The 13821-nt window shown below is 39.2% G+C and overlaps 1 protein-coding gene across 1 annotated transcript; it reads right to left on the minus strand.

Moving 5' to 3' along the window:
• Positions 1-1554: 1554 nt before the first annotated feature.
• On the minus strand, positions 1555-9707 carry LOC110969126 (sodium-dependent neutral amino acid transporter B(0)AT1-like). The gene is made up of 12 exons (XM_051955754.1): positions 9389-9707; positions 8579-8719; positions 7734-7871; positions 7468-7649; positions 7263-7373; positions 5627-5739; positions 5415-5543; positions 5167-5323; positions 4876-5080; positions 4628-4787; positions 1968-2130; positions 1555-1764 (listed from the first exon to the last, which is right to left on the minus strand). Exons 1-12 carry the CDS (start codon positions 9594-9596, stop codon positions 1555-1557), a joined length of 1917 nt encoding a protein of 638 aa, XP_051811714.1. The 5' UTR covers positions 9597-9707.
• Positions 9708-13821: the final 4114 nt, after the last annotated feature.

A 13821-nucleotide genomic window follows, 5' to 3' on the forward strand; every position in this document is an offset into this window, starting at 1 on the left:
GGGAATATGTGGTATCTGATCTGTTACATGTATTACTTATTAAGTTAGTAGTATAGAATCTGTTTTGTTTGTTCTAGTATTTGATATGAGTTGCTTGTTATATGTAGTGTCTGCTCTGGTGTCTCTGACCACAGATGGAACCTGCATTATATTCTACCCATGCCATGGGAAAGTGTTCTCCTGTTTACAGAGCCCTGTTGGAGGTGTTTTTATGAGGGTTCTTCTGTCTAAAATACTGATTTAGGGATTCTTCAGCTGTTGTAGACAAGGGGGTTTGTTTGGGGATGCTCTCTGCTTTCCCCATATGGTAGGCAATAAAGAACCATTTGTTTTGACTCCTCCTATATGTTGAAAACCTAAAAAAGTGATCGCTGGCTATTGTCAAGCAAGGAGGATTCAATTGGCCGGCTCCTTCCAGGCAGGTTCTGTCTGTACTGATGCTGCTCTTTCTTTTAATAAAATACTTTTAAAGAAAGTCAGTGTCACGGACATTTTCTCCTTCACCTGCACATCATGGACACCAGAGAGAGAAACAACGACACGCAACAAATAGGCTGACGTAGTTCCTAGAGCGCCGGAAATCAGAGGATGCGGGAGTTCGGTGAAGCCTTATTTATACAGTCAATGGGTGAAGCTCAAGTATATTACTGACATGTTAACAGAAAGATTATTCAGAGTCGGTGCTAATTGTTGTTTGTTGTCGACCCTGGCAGAGAATAAAATTCGTTGCCGTGGGTTGTCTAGCGCGGCTAGGCTCGTTGTTTCCGGTTGTTTCTGTCAGAATCGTCACGCCTGTGTCGTCACTTAGTTACGCCCGCCTTCTGACTCTACACTTCATGGTGATTCCTCGGCCAGTTTTAGGAGCATCCAACCTCGAGGCTTACCGAGGTTAACTAGACCCACCCTGGCAGAGAATTAAATTCGTTGCCGTGGGTTGTCTAGCGCGGCTAGGCTACCCAAACCCTATAAACAACACAAAAGTGGGCCAGAAGGCCACTGATGCCATGAATAGTCTTTCATTTAGATTAAAAACTTAAAAATTATTATTACATTATGTAAAAGTTTTACCAAGAATTAATTCCTCTATAGATGATTATTTACAACATACAACAATATGTTATTGTATATATTAGACACATGCATATAGTAAACTTACAACATTAAAATAATAGTTAGATATTTAAAAACAGTCTTTGTTTCTTACAAAGAATAAATTAGAAGATATATAATCCCAAAACTGACATGAGCTTTAGAGGTGCCTCTGTCAGATTTGTTACCTTGGAACATAGTGAACTGTTTCTAGTCTTGATGCCAAGCTAAACTAAATGGCGGGTTTGTAGCTTCATACTCTGCATATTTCCCTACATGTCCACCTATTTCCTGAATGTACACTGACATGTGAAACATGACACAGAAGGAAACTAATATTACAATAATATGAGAACAATTATAAATTACTGTGTTCTTTAAAGTCTTTTACAGAAAATACAAATGCATAATATACAACAATTAAACAATTCCACAGTCACATTTAATAATCCAAGTAAAATCTATTTAAAACTTTGTTTTGTCATCCATTATTATTTTGGCGGAGATGGTTTCCACGCTGAAGTCAGCCTTTTTCTCCTTCTTGCAGCATTTCCTCTGGATGAATTTGAAGAGAGCGAAAATGGGGATGACTAAACTGGGAATACCAGCCAGGATAACGATAATGACGTAGATCCAGGAGGGGAAAGCACGCGCTGCAAGGGTGGGAAATTCCTCCTATAGCCAGATTCAAAGTAATGGTTACAATTTATAGCACGATGTGACACACAAGAAGTCAGAAATAACAATGGCTTGTTTTGAAATATTACCAAATATGAGGAAGAAACATTTTGTATTGAAATTCTAACAAGATAACACGTAAAAATCTTTAGGCTGCTACTGTGTTGAAACGTCATGAAACTACTGTGCAACACACTTACCGCCTCCTGGTCCCAGACCAGATAGGTGAGATTCTTGGTGACTTGGGTGACAAAGTAGAAGACTAAGATGACGATCATAATGAGGGGGCTAATCACTCTCCACGTCGCTTGCCAGAAAATATTGGGTTTGTGGCCAATCATAAACTCTATGTCCTTGTTAAACCTGTTTGGAATAAATGAGAGAAAGGCGTAATGTAGCTGAACATTCATGAAACCATCCATAAAAAGACAACCTTGTGCTTTTATTAGTTACTGTAAGTATGGCAGCACGTGTGGCTGTTAGTGTGTGTTCAACAGGTTGATACTGAAGTCGACTCCAGTCTTAAGGCACAAAAAATGACTTTCAACATTTGGAATATTCTGTAAATTACTATCTCTAATCTATGACAAAAATTAAAATTACAAGTTTACTACCTTCATCAACAGTTCTATTTGAACTCTGAGTAAAAGAGTAGAGATTTCTACATTTCTCACCATAATGTTGCTACATTGCAACAGATACAGTGGATCCGGAAAGTATTCAGACCCCTTGAAATTTTTCACTCTGTGTCATTGCAGCCATTTGCCAAAATCAAAAAAGTTGATTTTATTTCTTATCAATGTACACTCAGCACCCCATCTTGACAGAAAAAAAACAGAAATGTAGAAATTTTTGCAAATTTATTAAAAAAGAAAAACTGAAATATTACATGGTCAGAAGTATTCAGACCCTTTGCAGCGACATTCATATTTAACTCACATGCTGTCCATTTCTTCTGATCCTCCTCGAGATGGTTCTGCTTCTTTATTGGAGTCCAGCTGTGTTTTATTAAACTGATTGGACTTGATTAGGAAAGGCACACACCTGTCTATATAAGACCTTACAGCTCACAGTGCATGTCAGAGCAAATGAGAATCATGAGGTCGAAGGAACTGCCCAAGGAGCTCAGAGACAGAATTGTGGCAAGGGACAGATCTGGCCAAGGTTACAAAAGAATTTCTGCAGCACTCAAGGTTCCTAAGAGCACAGTGGCCTCCATAATCCTCAAATGGAAGAAGTTTGGGACGACCACAACTCTTCCTAGACCTGGCCGTCCAGCCAAACTGAGCAATGGTGAGAGAAGAGTCCAATCAGTTTAATAAAACACAGCTGGACTCCAATAAAGAAGCAGAACCATCTCGAGGAGGATCAGAAGAAACAGACAGCATGTGAGTTAAATATGTCGCTGCAAAGGGTCTGAATACTTCTGACCATGTGATATTTCAGTTTTTCTTTTTTAATAAATTTGCAAAAAATGTCTACATTCCTGTTTTTTTTTCTGTCAAGATGGGGTGCTGAGTGTACATTGATGAGAAATAAAATCAACTTTTTTGATTTTGGCAAATGGCTGCAATGACACAGCGAAAAATTTCAAGGGGTCTGAATACTTTCCGTACCCACTGTACTCTGTACTTTATCTCCCCATTAATGACTGTGACATATTATATCTGCTCAAAGGTCAGAATACAGTGCTGTTACCAACACAGTCCTCATAGTACAATAACAAGAAACCTGCTAGCAGCTCTTTAAGGCTGTAGTTAAGCGTCTAACATGCCTATTTCAGTTATATCCTATAGCCAAGACAGAGTTTTCTTCCTGTCATGTAATTCAAGGAATTCAGTTTATCCTTCATTTTGTCTTTCATGCCTGGCCGGCTGCCTTTTCTCAAAGGCCCATTTGGGTAATTGCCACAGGAACACGGCAATAAAGTGCAGTCATAACAATAATAGTATTACAACAGCAATAACGGGTTTCAGAGTGCAGCAGTGCTATTGCCATGTTCTGGAAGCCAGTCGTGCATCACACCAGAGTTTTAAGTCTGCTTTCTGTGGTGACATTTCCATACTAGTCCAAGGAAAGTTTTGGATGTTTCAGATTAAAATAAGGAGCTTGGTGTTCAGATTGCAGACTGTATATAAAAGATGGCTGGAGCCAAAATGAGGCCATCTGTTGGTTTGTGAACTACTGGTTTAACCTTCCAAGTTTGGGATTTGCTTGCTGCCAGCTTGGTCTTTTTCAAAGCAGACATAACGAGTGAAGAGCAATACATTAGCAATCTGTTAATGACAACGTAGCCTTGACCTAAAACATACCCTGTTTTATCCTCCATTTTACCTTTAATGGGATCATAATTTACTAAATGAACCCCATGCTGTATCCAATAACTCTGCAGGCTAGTGACTGAGACCACAGACTCATTAGAAAAATGCTTACTGAGTTAACAGGTAAAAAAAAAACAGGAGTCACCGCCTGCTGGCTGTTAGACATCATACAGGTTTAAGCCACTTTGACACTGGCTTCACTTTTCAGACCTGGAGGTTATGTCTGTCATCATATACAGTCTGTGAGTCAGACTGAGGATTACAGTCTAAAACTGAAAGCAACTGAGGGTGAGACACATGTCAAAAGGAAGTGCTGCCCTTGTTTGTATGACTACTCTCATGAAAAGGAACACAATAACGTGACACTGTAGGTTTTAGCTAAATGCTATTGTAATCATGCTAAAATTAAGATCAATGTTGTTGTTGTTTTGGAATGATGCCCTTTGCTAATTAGCTCTAAACAAAAAGCTGCTTGAGTTGCTATAAAAGTATGTTTAGACACTGATGCCTACTAATGATTACTTCCTGGACAGACTCACCTATCTACACCATAGATGTAGACAACAGCAAACATTTCACAGAATCCAATGACCAGAAGGGGTATTGAGCCTGCAAAGTTGTCAAAAAGAGCTAGCCAGTAGTTTCCAGAGCGTTGAGCAAATATGAGGCCAAGAGCAAAAGAAACTAAGCAGGTCAGGCCTGAAAAAAAACAATACAAACTGGTGGTTAGACTCCAGATATTCTAATGTGGGCATTCAAATATAGTTCATATTTAATAGATAATTACCAGAGAAAACCTCTTTAGGCCAACTTCGTGGCAGCAATCTGAGGTCCTGCAAAGGAACCACCACTCCCTCAATGTTCCCAAACATTGAGGAGAGAGCAAGACAGAAGAGCATGATGAAGAAAAGGACAGCCCAAAGAGGGGAAATGGGCATGTTGATAATCGCCTCTGTGAACACAATGAAGGCCAAACCTGTTCCCTCCACTCCCTGAAGGAGGATAGGTCATATATTTCAACAACTTATTCTATATTCAATAATTTCTGTGACACTAATGAAACAAGTTTTCCACTGACCTGACTGAGGAAAGTCTGCATGTCGCACGTTTGTAAGTCCAATCCTTGAAAAACATCTGGATTTGTCTGGTTGAGGTAGTTCACAGCCTCATTGTAGTTGCTTTCTGTGATGCTGTTTTCAGCGTAGTTGAAGGCATTTATCAGCTTCAAGATGTTGCTGCAAAGAAAAAAGGCACCATGACATCAGCGTGGTACAAGTGAATCACATTCACTGGGTTATAAAAGTGTTCTTGCAATCTGAAACTCACTCTGACATGCAGTTGTCAAAGTTTTCCATGGCTCTGAAGCCAATGATAGAGTAGATAACGGTTGCAGCGTATACAGAGGTGCAGCCATTGATGATGGAGACGAGAACAGCGTCCTGCTCACAGTTGTTGCTACAAGAGCATTTTGAAGGTGCATTGTGTAAGGAAAACAGCTTAACAGACTCTGGAATTGTACAATTAAGACCTTTACTCACTGAACAGAGTTGTAACTGGAGAAGGAGATGAGACCTCCAAAAGCCAAGGAGAAGGAGAAGAAAACCTGAGCCCCTGCATCCAGCCAGGTTTGTGGATTCATTAACTCATTCACCTAAAACAGAAAAGATGGGATATATTCACAATGAGCTCATCACCTTCTGGTTAATATTTAAAACTGACAGCAGTCATTCACTGCTGACAATTACTGTTTGAGGCTTTTCTACATCATGATTACAGTTTTGTTTTATCTCAAATTTAATTTTTCCAGGATGCACAACAACAGCAGGAGAAAAATTTGAGTTTGGAAAACAGCGGTCGTTGAGTGACATTGCTAAACTGCATCCGGTAAATAGGTTTTAATGATGCTATCTATCCTGTCTGAACCTATGTGTTGGAATTTACTGTATTGGCTGTACTGTGTTTCAACCTTCATTATCAGCTTTTATAAGCGTTGTGATAAAAGTTTACTGCAGACACCGTAATAAATAGTGGTTATCTCATGATTCTGCACACGAGAGGATGCAGGGTGTCCAGAACAGCAAATGTTAAGGTTTAAAGCAATAGTAAATCGGTATCAAGTAGATGATTGATACCTCTTCCATATGCATCCAGTAAATAGAGGACTAAAACCGGTTAATAGTTAGCTTAGCTTACCATAAAGACTAGATACATGGAAAACAGCAAGCTAGCAAAACAGCAAGCCAGGCTGTTTCCAAAAGAAAAAAATGTCTGCAGCTGTTAATTTGCCTAATTAACAAATAAGTACTTCATTAAAACCAGTTTTGGGCAATAGCCACAGCATTTAGTTGCTAGTTTGTCTACTTTTCTTTTTTTTACTGCCTTGGTGTTTTAATGAGCTTTTCAGTAGCAGAGTTCTTTTATTTGGCAAGCTGAGCAGTCATTTCCACAAAAGCCGCACTCGACAGATATTTCTGAATCAACAAAGCAGTCTGCAATAAAAGGAATATTACATGATGCTACTGCTATACACAAACATTTAACCATAGCTAACAGTGATGCACCAATCCTTAGCCTATAAACATCAGCTAGCATTTTATCAAAAGATAACTGCCTGTTTTTTCCACTGTGTAGCCAACAAAGAAAGCATATATAATGTAATAAATAAATAAAAAGAAAAAAAATTGCTTTTGATGTAGCAAACTGTTTTTAATGTTCAATATGAGGGGCAATTAAACCTTTTGTGTAGCAGACCTATATGTGTTGTTTGTAGTATGAGTAGCATGTCTGCATCAGTCATGTGGAAACCAAAAACTGGCCTTTTTGGAATACAGGTGTAAAATGCAGGAAAGCAGACTTAAGCATAGAGGGACACAATAAGACTTTTCCACCAACAAACTTCCTACATTGTGTTATGGCCTCTGGTGGCCATGTATCTGGATAGATGATAATAACATTGACAAATGGTGGTTGGTGTGTGATTCTAAATTGTCCATAGTTGTGAATGTGATTGTTTGTCTCTCTCTGTAGCACTCTGATAGACTGGTGACCTGTCCAGAGTGCCCCCTGCCTTCACCTAAAGTCAGCTAGGATAGACTCCAGCCCCCGTTACCCTAAAGAGGATAAGGCGGAGTGTAGATAATGGGTGGATGGTTTGTGTGTAACATGTTTGCTTACATCTGGTGTGAAGAGGAACTTGATTCCCTCTACAGAGCCTTTGAGAGTCAGTCCTCGGATGAGAAAGATGGTGAGGACCAGATATGGCAGAGTGGAGGTGATGTACACAGCCTGAGAAGTGAAAGAGTGATCCAAAGGTAATCCTGTATATTTGAAAAAACGAATATGCAGAAATCATGTGCTTTCTCAGATGTGACTTCCTCACCTTGCCGCTGGTCTCAATGCCACGGATGTAGCAGACATAGAGCAGACTCCAGGCGACTACCAGGGCGAGCACTATCCACCACTGGAGACCCCCAGACTCATCAATAGCTGTTGATGTGTTGAGAGTCTCTCTATACCAGAAGTAATCAACAGTGCTGCTTCGTGTGCACTCCTCCACATAGCCTATGAAGCACAGATAGCAAAACAATGTCAGCAGCTTTGAAAGGAACTCAAACTTTACAGAGCATTTGATCGATTATGATATACCTGTTTTGTTAGCATTGAGTGGACATTGACTCCAAGGCAGAGGACTCTGAAAGGAGTTGAAGAGATACCACATGATCCAGGCCATGATGGTGTTGTAATACATGCCCACCAAAAACGAGACAAACATGGATGCAATACCTGCCGCAGAAAGAAAAAATGTGGCACAGTTACAACAGTAGCATGCTTAAGTTAAGCAGGTATGATGGTTGCAATGCACACCGTCTTAGTTTAGCATGTTAGCCCGGTAAAAGTTGTTCAATAGCACCAAGAGCAACTGAAGGTAGTGCAGGTTTGGATGGATTACAAGGCATCCTGAATGCTTGAATGTGATAGTTTTCCAAAAGTCTGTATGAAGGATCTGCAAGCAGAGTGGTCTGACTCACTTTCTGTAGTTTTTGAGAAAAATAGTTTCAAAATTTTGTGTTTTAAAGAATGGTGTAACATTCAAAGTGCCACTGTAACGTTATGTTTGGGTTGTGGGTTGGACCACTTTACCACTGAAACACAAAACTCAATTTGGATTTTTTTTGGGTTAGACCACTCTGCTTCTAACCCTCTCATATACTGTAAGTCTACAGTAATCTATTCAGAAATTGTTGCCACAAAAGCAAACATTATGGTGCTGCTATAGCAAACATCAAAGGATCACCAAAACCATTGAGCTCCATCCATTGGAATCATAAAATTCTACACACACACACACACACACACACACACACATACACAAAAACATCAATTTCAGTCAGTACCAAAGTGCAGACCAACTTAGACCAACATTATTGGTATCCCTTGAGCTTTGCTGCAACAAACTAACAACCAAATGTGCGTGCTTTTTTTGTACACACCAATTCCTGTCAGGTAAGGATTGATTGATCTCCACGCTCCCGCGCTGCCCTTCCTCAGGCGCTGACCAATAGCAAACTCTAGGTGCAGCAGTGGGATTCCCTCCAGAACCAACAGGATGAGGAAAGGGATCATAAACGCCCCTAAAAACACATTATGCACAATGGTAATGAGTTAGCAACATGGTGTAATTCACTTTATTCAGCACAAATTAACAGTAAATATTCAGTAGTTAACTTCAGTCACAGAGGTGTTACCATAAAGACACTTGTAAACTGTAAAAAATCTCGTACTTGTTTTGTTATCTCCACTTAGTACTATAAACCTCACACATTCACCAAAGGAAGTTTATTTTATCCTTGTAGTTTCAATATATTGAAATAACAAATTAGACAATTGACTAAAAGTGACCAAATGCATATTTGTTATGCATTTTTTTAACAGATATGGTGATTTAGAAGTCTTGCAAAGAACAAAAGGCATTCCACTAATGGTTAAGCTAGTATAATGATATACTGACATTCTGTGTGCACGGTGAAAATGCAGTGTCTGTGTTCTTTGAAACGCACTTGGGTGAGCCAGTTTTCAAAAAAAAGAAGTTTTTTGAAAGGTGAAGGTGACCTTTGCATAAAACTCTAATTTTTAATGCATTCATCTCTCCAAATAGGATAATTTATGTGCATCCACTGAAATCAGTAGCGTTCATTTTGGCTAAAAGAAGGATTTTTAGTTTGTAGAAATGAAATGTCCCCTTTTGGCAGTAGTTTGTATTACATAATCTCTCATATCTAATTCCAGTCAGCCCTGCTTACCTCCTCCATGGCTTTGACACAGGTACGGAAACCTCCAGACATTACCAAGTCCCACACAGAAGCCCACACAGGTGAGCAGATACTGGGCTTTGTTGTCCCATTTGGGCCTGTCCCCAGCCTCCTCCTTTTCCATCACCTCCAGTTGTGCATGAGTTGGAATCCTGTCATCCAGTCCTGGGTTGGGGAGCTTCAGCTTCCTCAGGTTCATTGTGGCTGTTTTCTGACTTCACTGGACACAGAATTGAAAAATACTGAGTCTCCCTTAGATACCCAGTTGCTGTTTCTGCTGCTTTTTCAAACCTTCAAGAGTCGTTGTGCTTTCCGAAGGTAATCTCCTCCTCTCCACACACAGTATCTGATTCTCTGTGGACTCTCACTCCCCCTGAACCCTTTAGCCCTACTGTGTGTCCATGTACATGACAATAAGGTATTGCACCTGAAGCTCAGTTACTTATTACAGTCTGTATTACATCGTGTATTGTCAGCAAGTTTTGTGGAGAATGGGTGCAACCCTTTTGATAATGGTTAATACATTACCAGAGATGCTGTGACCAACAACTTTCTGCCAAGGAAATCATAGGTGTCCGAATTGTTTTAAAAGCAATATTACAAAGTGATGTCGGAATCATACAAAATGAGCGACCTTTATACGATAACAGTCTCAATTAAACAGAAAAAGCATGTTTCTCATTTTGTTAGACCGAAAGAATACAGTCGACAGCTGTAGCACACTCATCATTCGCACATCGTAACCATCAGCCTTTCTTATAGTCTTTGGGAAATTGCGGAGGTAATTTTTAACATCTGTATTTGTACCATAGTGTGGTGTCCTGCAGTTTGATTTTCAAGCAATTTAGAGAGTATATAAACCTTATCAATGTTCCTCTCTAATGCAAAAGACAGACTGGTGTCAGCAAAAGACAGACTGCTTTATTTCCGCTGTAAATCCACAGCAGTCATATCTGGGGTTATTTTTCAGATGTCCATCTGTACATGTGCAGTGTATGCGTCACTGCTGTCGTAAAATGCATTTATATATGCATAGCCTTGTGGACTTACAGTAAGTTTCACACCCACAAAGCAGTGGTTCATAAAGTACGTGGAGTCACAAGAACTACGTGTGTTTTTACTGTGTCACCTTTGACTCTTCACATTCCAGTTTAAGTTAAGTTAAAGTACTTAAGTAGAATTATGACATGCTTGAACTTTACTTGAGTTGTATGTTGCTTTCCAATTTTCAGAAGAAAATGTTGCATTTTCTACATTTATCAGTAGTTTTTACCCTCATAATTTCTTCCAGTTGCCATACACCTTTTTCCCTCTGGAGTCAAAAATGACCCCGCCTGGTTTGACTAAGCATATAGTATAAATTGTCAATTAAATCTGTGTTAGATTTTTAGTCTTATTTCAGTCCAACCCATTACCATAACTTTTTTCCCTGCATTTGGAATTTCGGGCCAAATAAACCTTCTTTACATAAAAGTATACAATGGAAAGAGGGGAGAAAAAAAGGTTTTATTTGGATTCACAACAACCCCAGGTCAACACGATGGTTAGTGACTTTTCAGATGAAGATTTTACAAAATGGAAAACAAAGGCTTTTGATGGCTTTCAAAAAGGAATGGGTCATAATGTCAAAGCATCACTAAGTAAAACTTTGTATTCTTTGTTTTTCCATGAATCTTCTCATGAACCCTCAGATTTATTTGCTGTACCTGAGTATAAAATTATATATAAAGTAGTTTAAGTCTGCTGTAGCTACAACAGTAACATTCTGCTGACAAACTGATACCCCACTGTTTTTATATAATAAAATGTCAGTCAGAGAGTACAAGCCTCTTAAATTACATGTTGCTGTACTTTTACTCAAGTACAATTGTTCATGTAGGACTTTCAGCTGTAATGCAGTATTTTTTCATTGCTGAAATATACTTCCTGTCTGTGTGGACACCTGTCTCTAAGGGATCAGTGTGATTTCAACCTTTTGCAACAAATCGTATCTATAAAATATATCAATATCTATATACATATATATCTATATATACTTCCATGCTGTGAAAACTGAATGTATCTTTTAAAGTTGCAGTTACATTGAATAATGACAGTTGTAACACAAAGGCTTTAACGTAAAGTCTTTTATAGTGCAGATATTCAGTTATCGAAAAAATTAAACAATAACAGTTACAAATTACATTTAACATTTATGTCCTTGTTAGAAAATATAGTATCTGAAATTCCTTTTAATACAACAGACGTTTTATAAAATAAAGCATTGGAGATCCAACCATCAAATAAATAATCCTCATTGCAAAGGCTTCCCCCCCCCAAAACTTTAAGTGCATGTTCCTAATACCCTAAATCAGTTTGGCATGTGTCTTAGTTTTGACCTAGTTTGCACAGACAAAAAAAAAAAAAAAAAACAACACTCCACATCTGTCAAGCAGCGGGATCCAGCATCATGTTCTTGTCATTCTATGACTTTGTTAGAGTGTCATACATGTTGATTTTGGCAGAGACAATATTGAGCTTGTGTTTATTTGTAGTTTTCTTGCACCAGCATCTTTGGAATAATTTGTACAAAGTAAATCCTGGGATCAAAAGGCCGGGAAGTCCAGCAGGAGGATCAGATTGTAGAACCAGTTGGGGAAGCGGAATGTCTCCAGATACTGGGAAATTTTCCTGAAATCATGAAGAAGAATAAAAATATGTTTGTCTTCAGGTATGAATGGATGAATTCTAAATATTACCTTATGAATGACAGCTTAAAATGCAATCATTCCTCATACCGAGCTTTGATTCCAGATGATATATGATAAATCATCATGATGGCTTATAAAGACCATGCGAGTGCTGATGCCCAGCTCTTGATTAACCTTTGACCCCGAGGTTGTACTGTTGAGCTTTTGCAGCATTTTACCATAACTGCTGACTGTGATGCCCCCCTCAGCTGTATTAAACGCAGTAAGCACTTTGACGATGCTTCTGAAAGCAGAAATTTAGGAATATAAATGTCTATTGCATGGTTTAAACTGGTGTACACTCAGAGAGCAGATTTGTTTTTAGTCTGCCTTGATTGATTACAATAAATGATGTAATATTTCATGTTGTTACTCTTAAATCAAGCGTCAAACTGCTCTGTTGCCTGCAAGCCAGTGACTGCATAGATAACAATGGCAGCATAGACAGAAATGCAGCCCTTAATGATGAATAGTATAAACCCATCTGACTCTCAACTCCTGCTAGAGGAAAAGGAAAAGATGGGTTTCCAAACAATGAATAATTGCAGTCTGTCTTTGCATGTCACGCCTTACACTGTTACATGTTAGACTGGATCTTTATACTCTTGTACATGTAGAGATTCAGTCCTGTGTACAGATACAAACATAAAAATGAAGCAGACCACTGCTGATCACCACTGATAAGATTACGTGTCAGTTGAGTGTAAAGTGTGATCCACAGTAGCATGTGCTTACTGAACATGGCGGTAGCATGAGAATGACTTGAGTAGAAACCTTGCATTCAACCATGTTAATAGGTTGACTAAGTTATAGAGCTAAAAACTGGTGATATTTTAGTCAGTGCTACGCCTGTAAGACTCACGACAGGGTGAAAGTTACTAGATGATGGTTTGTGACAGCTCCTAGGCCTCAGGACCTGTTCCTGTTTAGCTGGTTGCTAGGAGCTGGGAGAGTGGCTCATTGGCCATGATGGCTGACACCTGGGTTGACGGCTCATCTATATATGCTGGTGTTTTAGCTGGCAATCACCCTCACCCTCTATTTCCTCTTGGGTTCCCTGTGATCTGGTTTGGCTGGTTTGTTTGCGCTACTTTGTTCTCTCATACACATGATCACATATCCATTCACCACACATGCTACTGATGAACTGACTGCACATGTAATTTAGTTTCTTTAAGAAATTTAATTTAACTTTAATTTGCCATGAGTCCTCTCCATCTTTCGTCCTTCCTTTGAGCCAGGCTGTGACAGGTTATACTAACATATGATGAAATGATTTTCTTGATTCCCTCTCTAGAATCTTTCAGAGTCATTCCCTTGGTGAGGAAGATGGTGAGGTCCACATCTGTCACAGTGGAGGAGCCTAAAAACAGGAGAGAGACGTTTTTAGTTAGATGGAGCTACTATATGTTGGTAAGACATTTTTCTTATGCTGCATACCAGTCACCTCGGAAATCCGAAAAACCAAAATGCTCACCTCGAGGAAAGACTTTGCTTTCAGATTAGCAATCAACAAGTTAGCAGTCGATGGATTAGCTATCAACTGCTACTCTGCAGTGTTTTGTGAATATAAACGCTGTAGCAACATGATCACAGACAGAAGTCGGAGAGCACTGTGTGTATGGATGATTTCATGAGACATAAATATGCCATAAGTTAATTTGATTTTGAGGTCTGGGTTGGTGAGGTTCTTCC

Source organism: Acanthochromis polyacanthus, chromosome 11, assembly GCF_021347895.1.
Source record: "Acanthochromis polyacanthus isolate Apoly-LR-REF ecotype Palm Island chromosome 11, KAUST_Apoly_ChrSc, whole genome shotgun sequence".
Taxonomy (NCBI): Eukaryota; Metazoa; Chordata; class Actinopteri; family Pomacentridae; genus Acanthochromis; species Acanthochromis polyacanthus.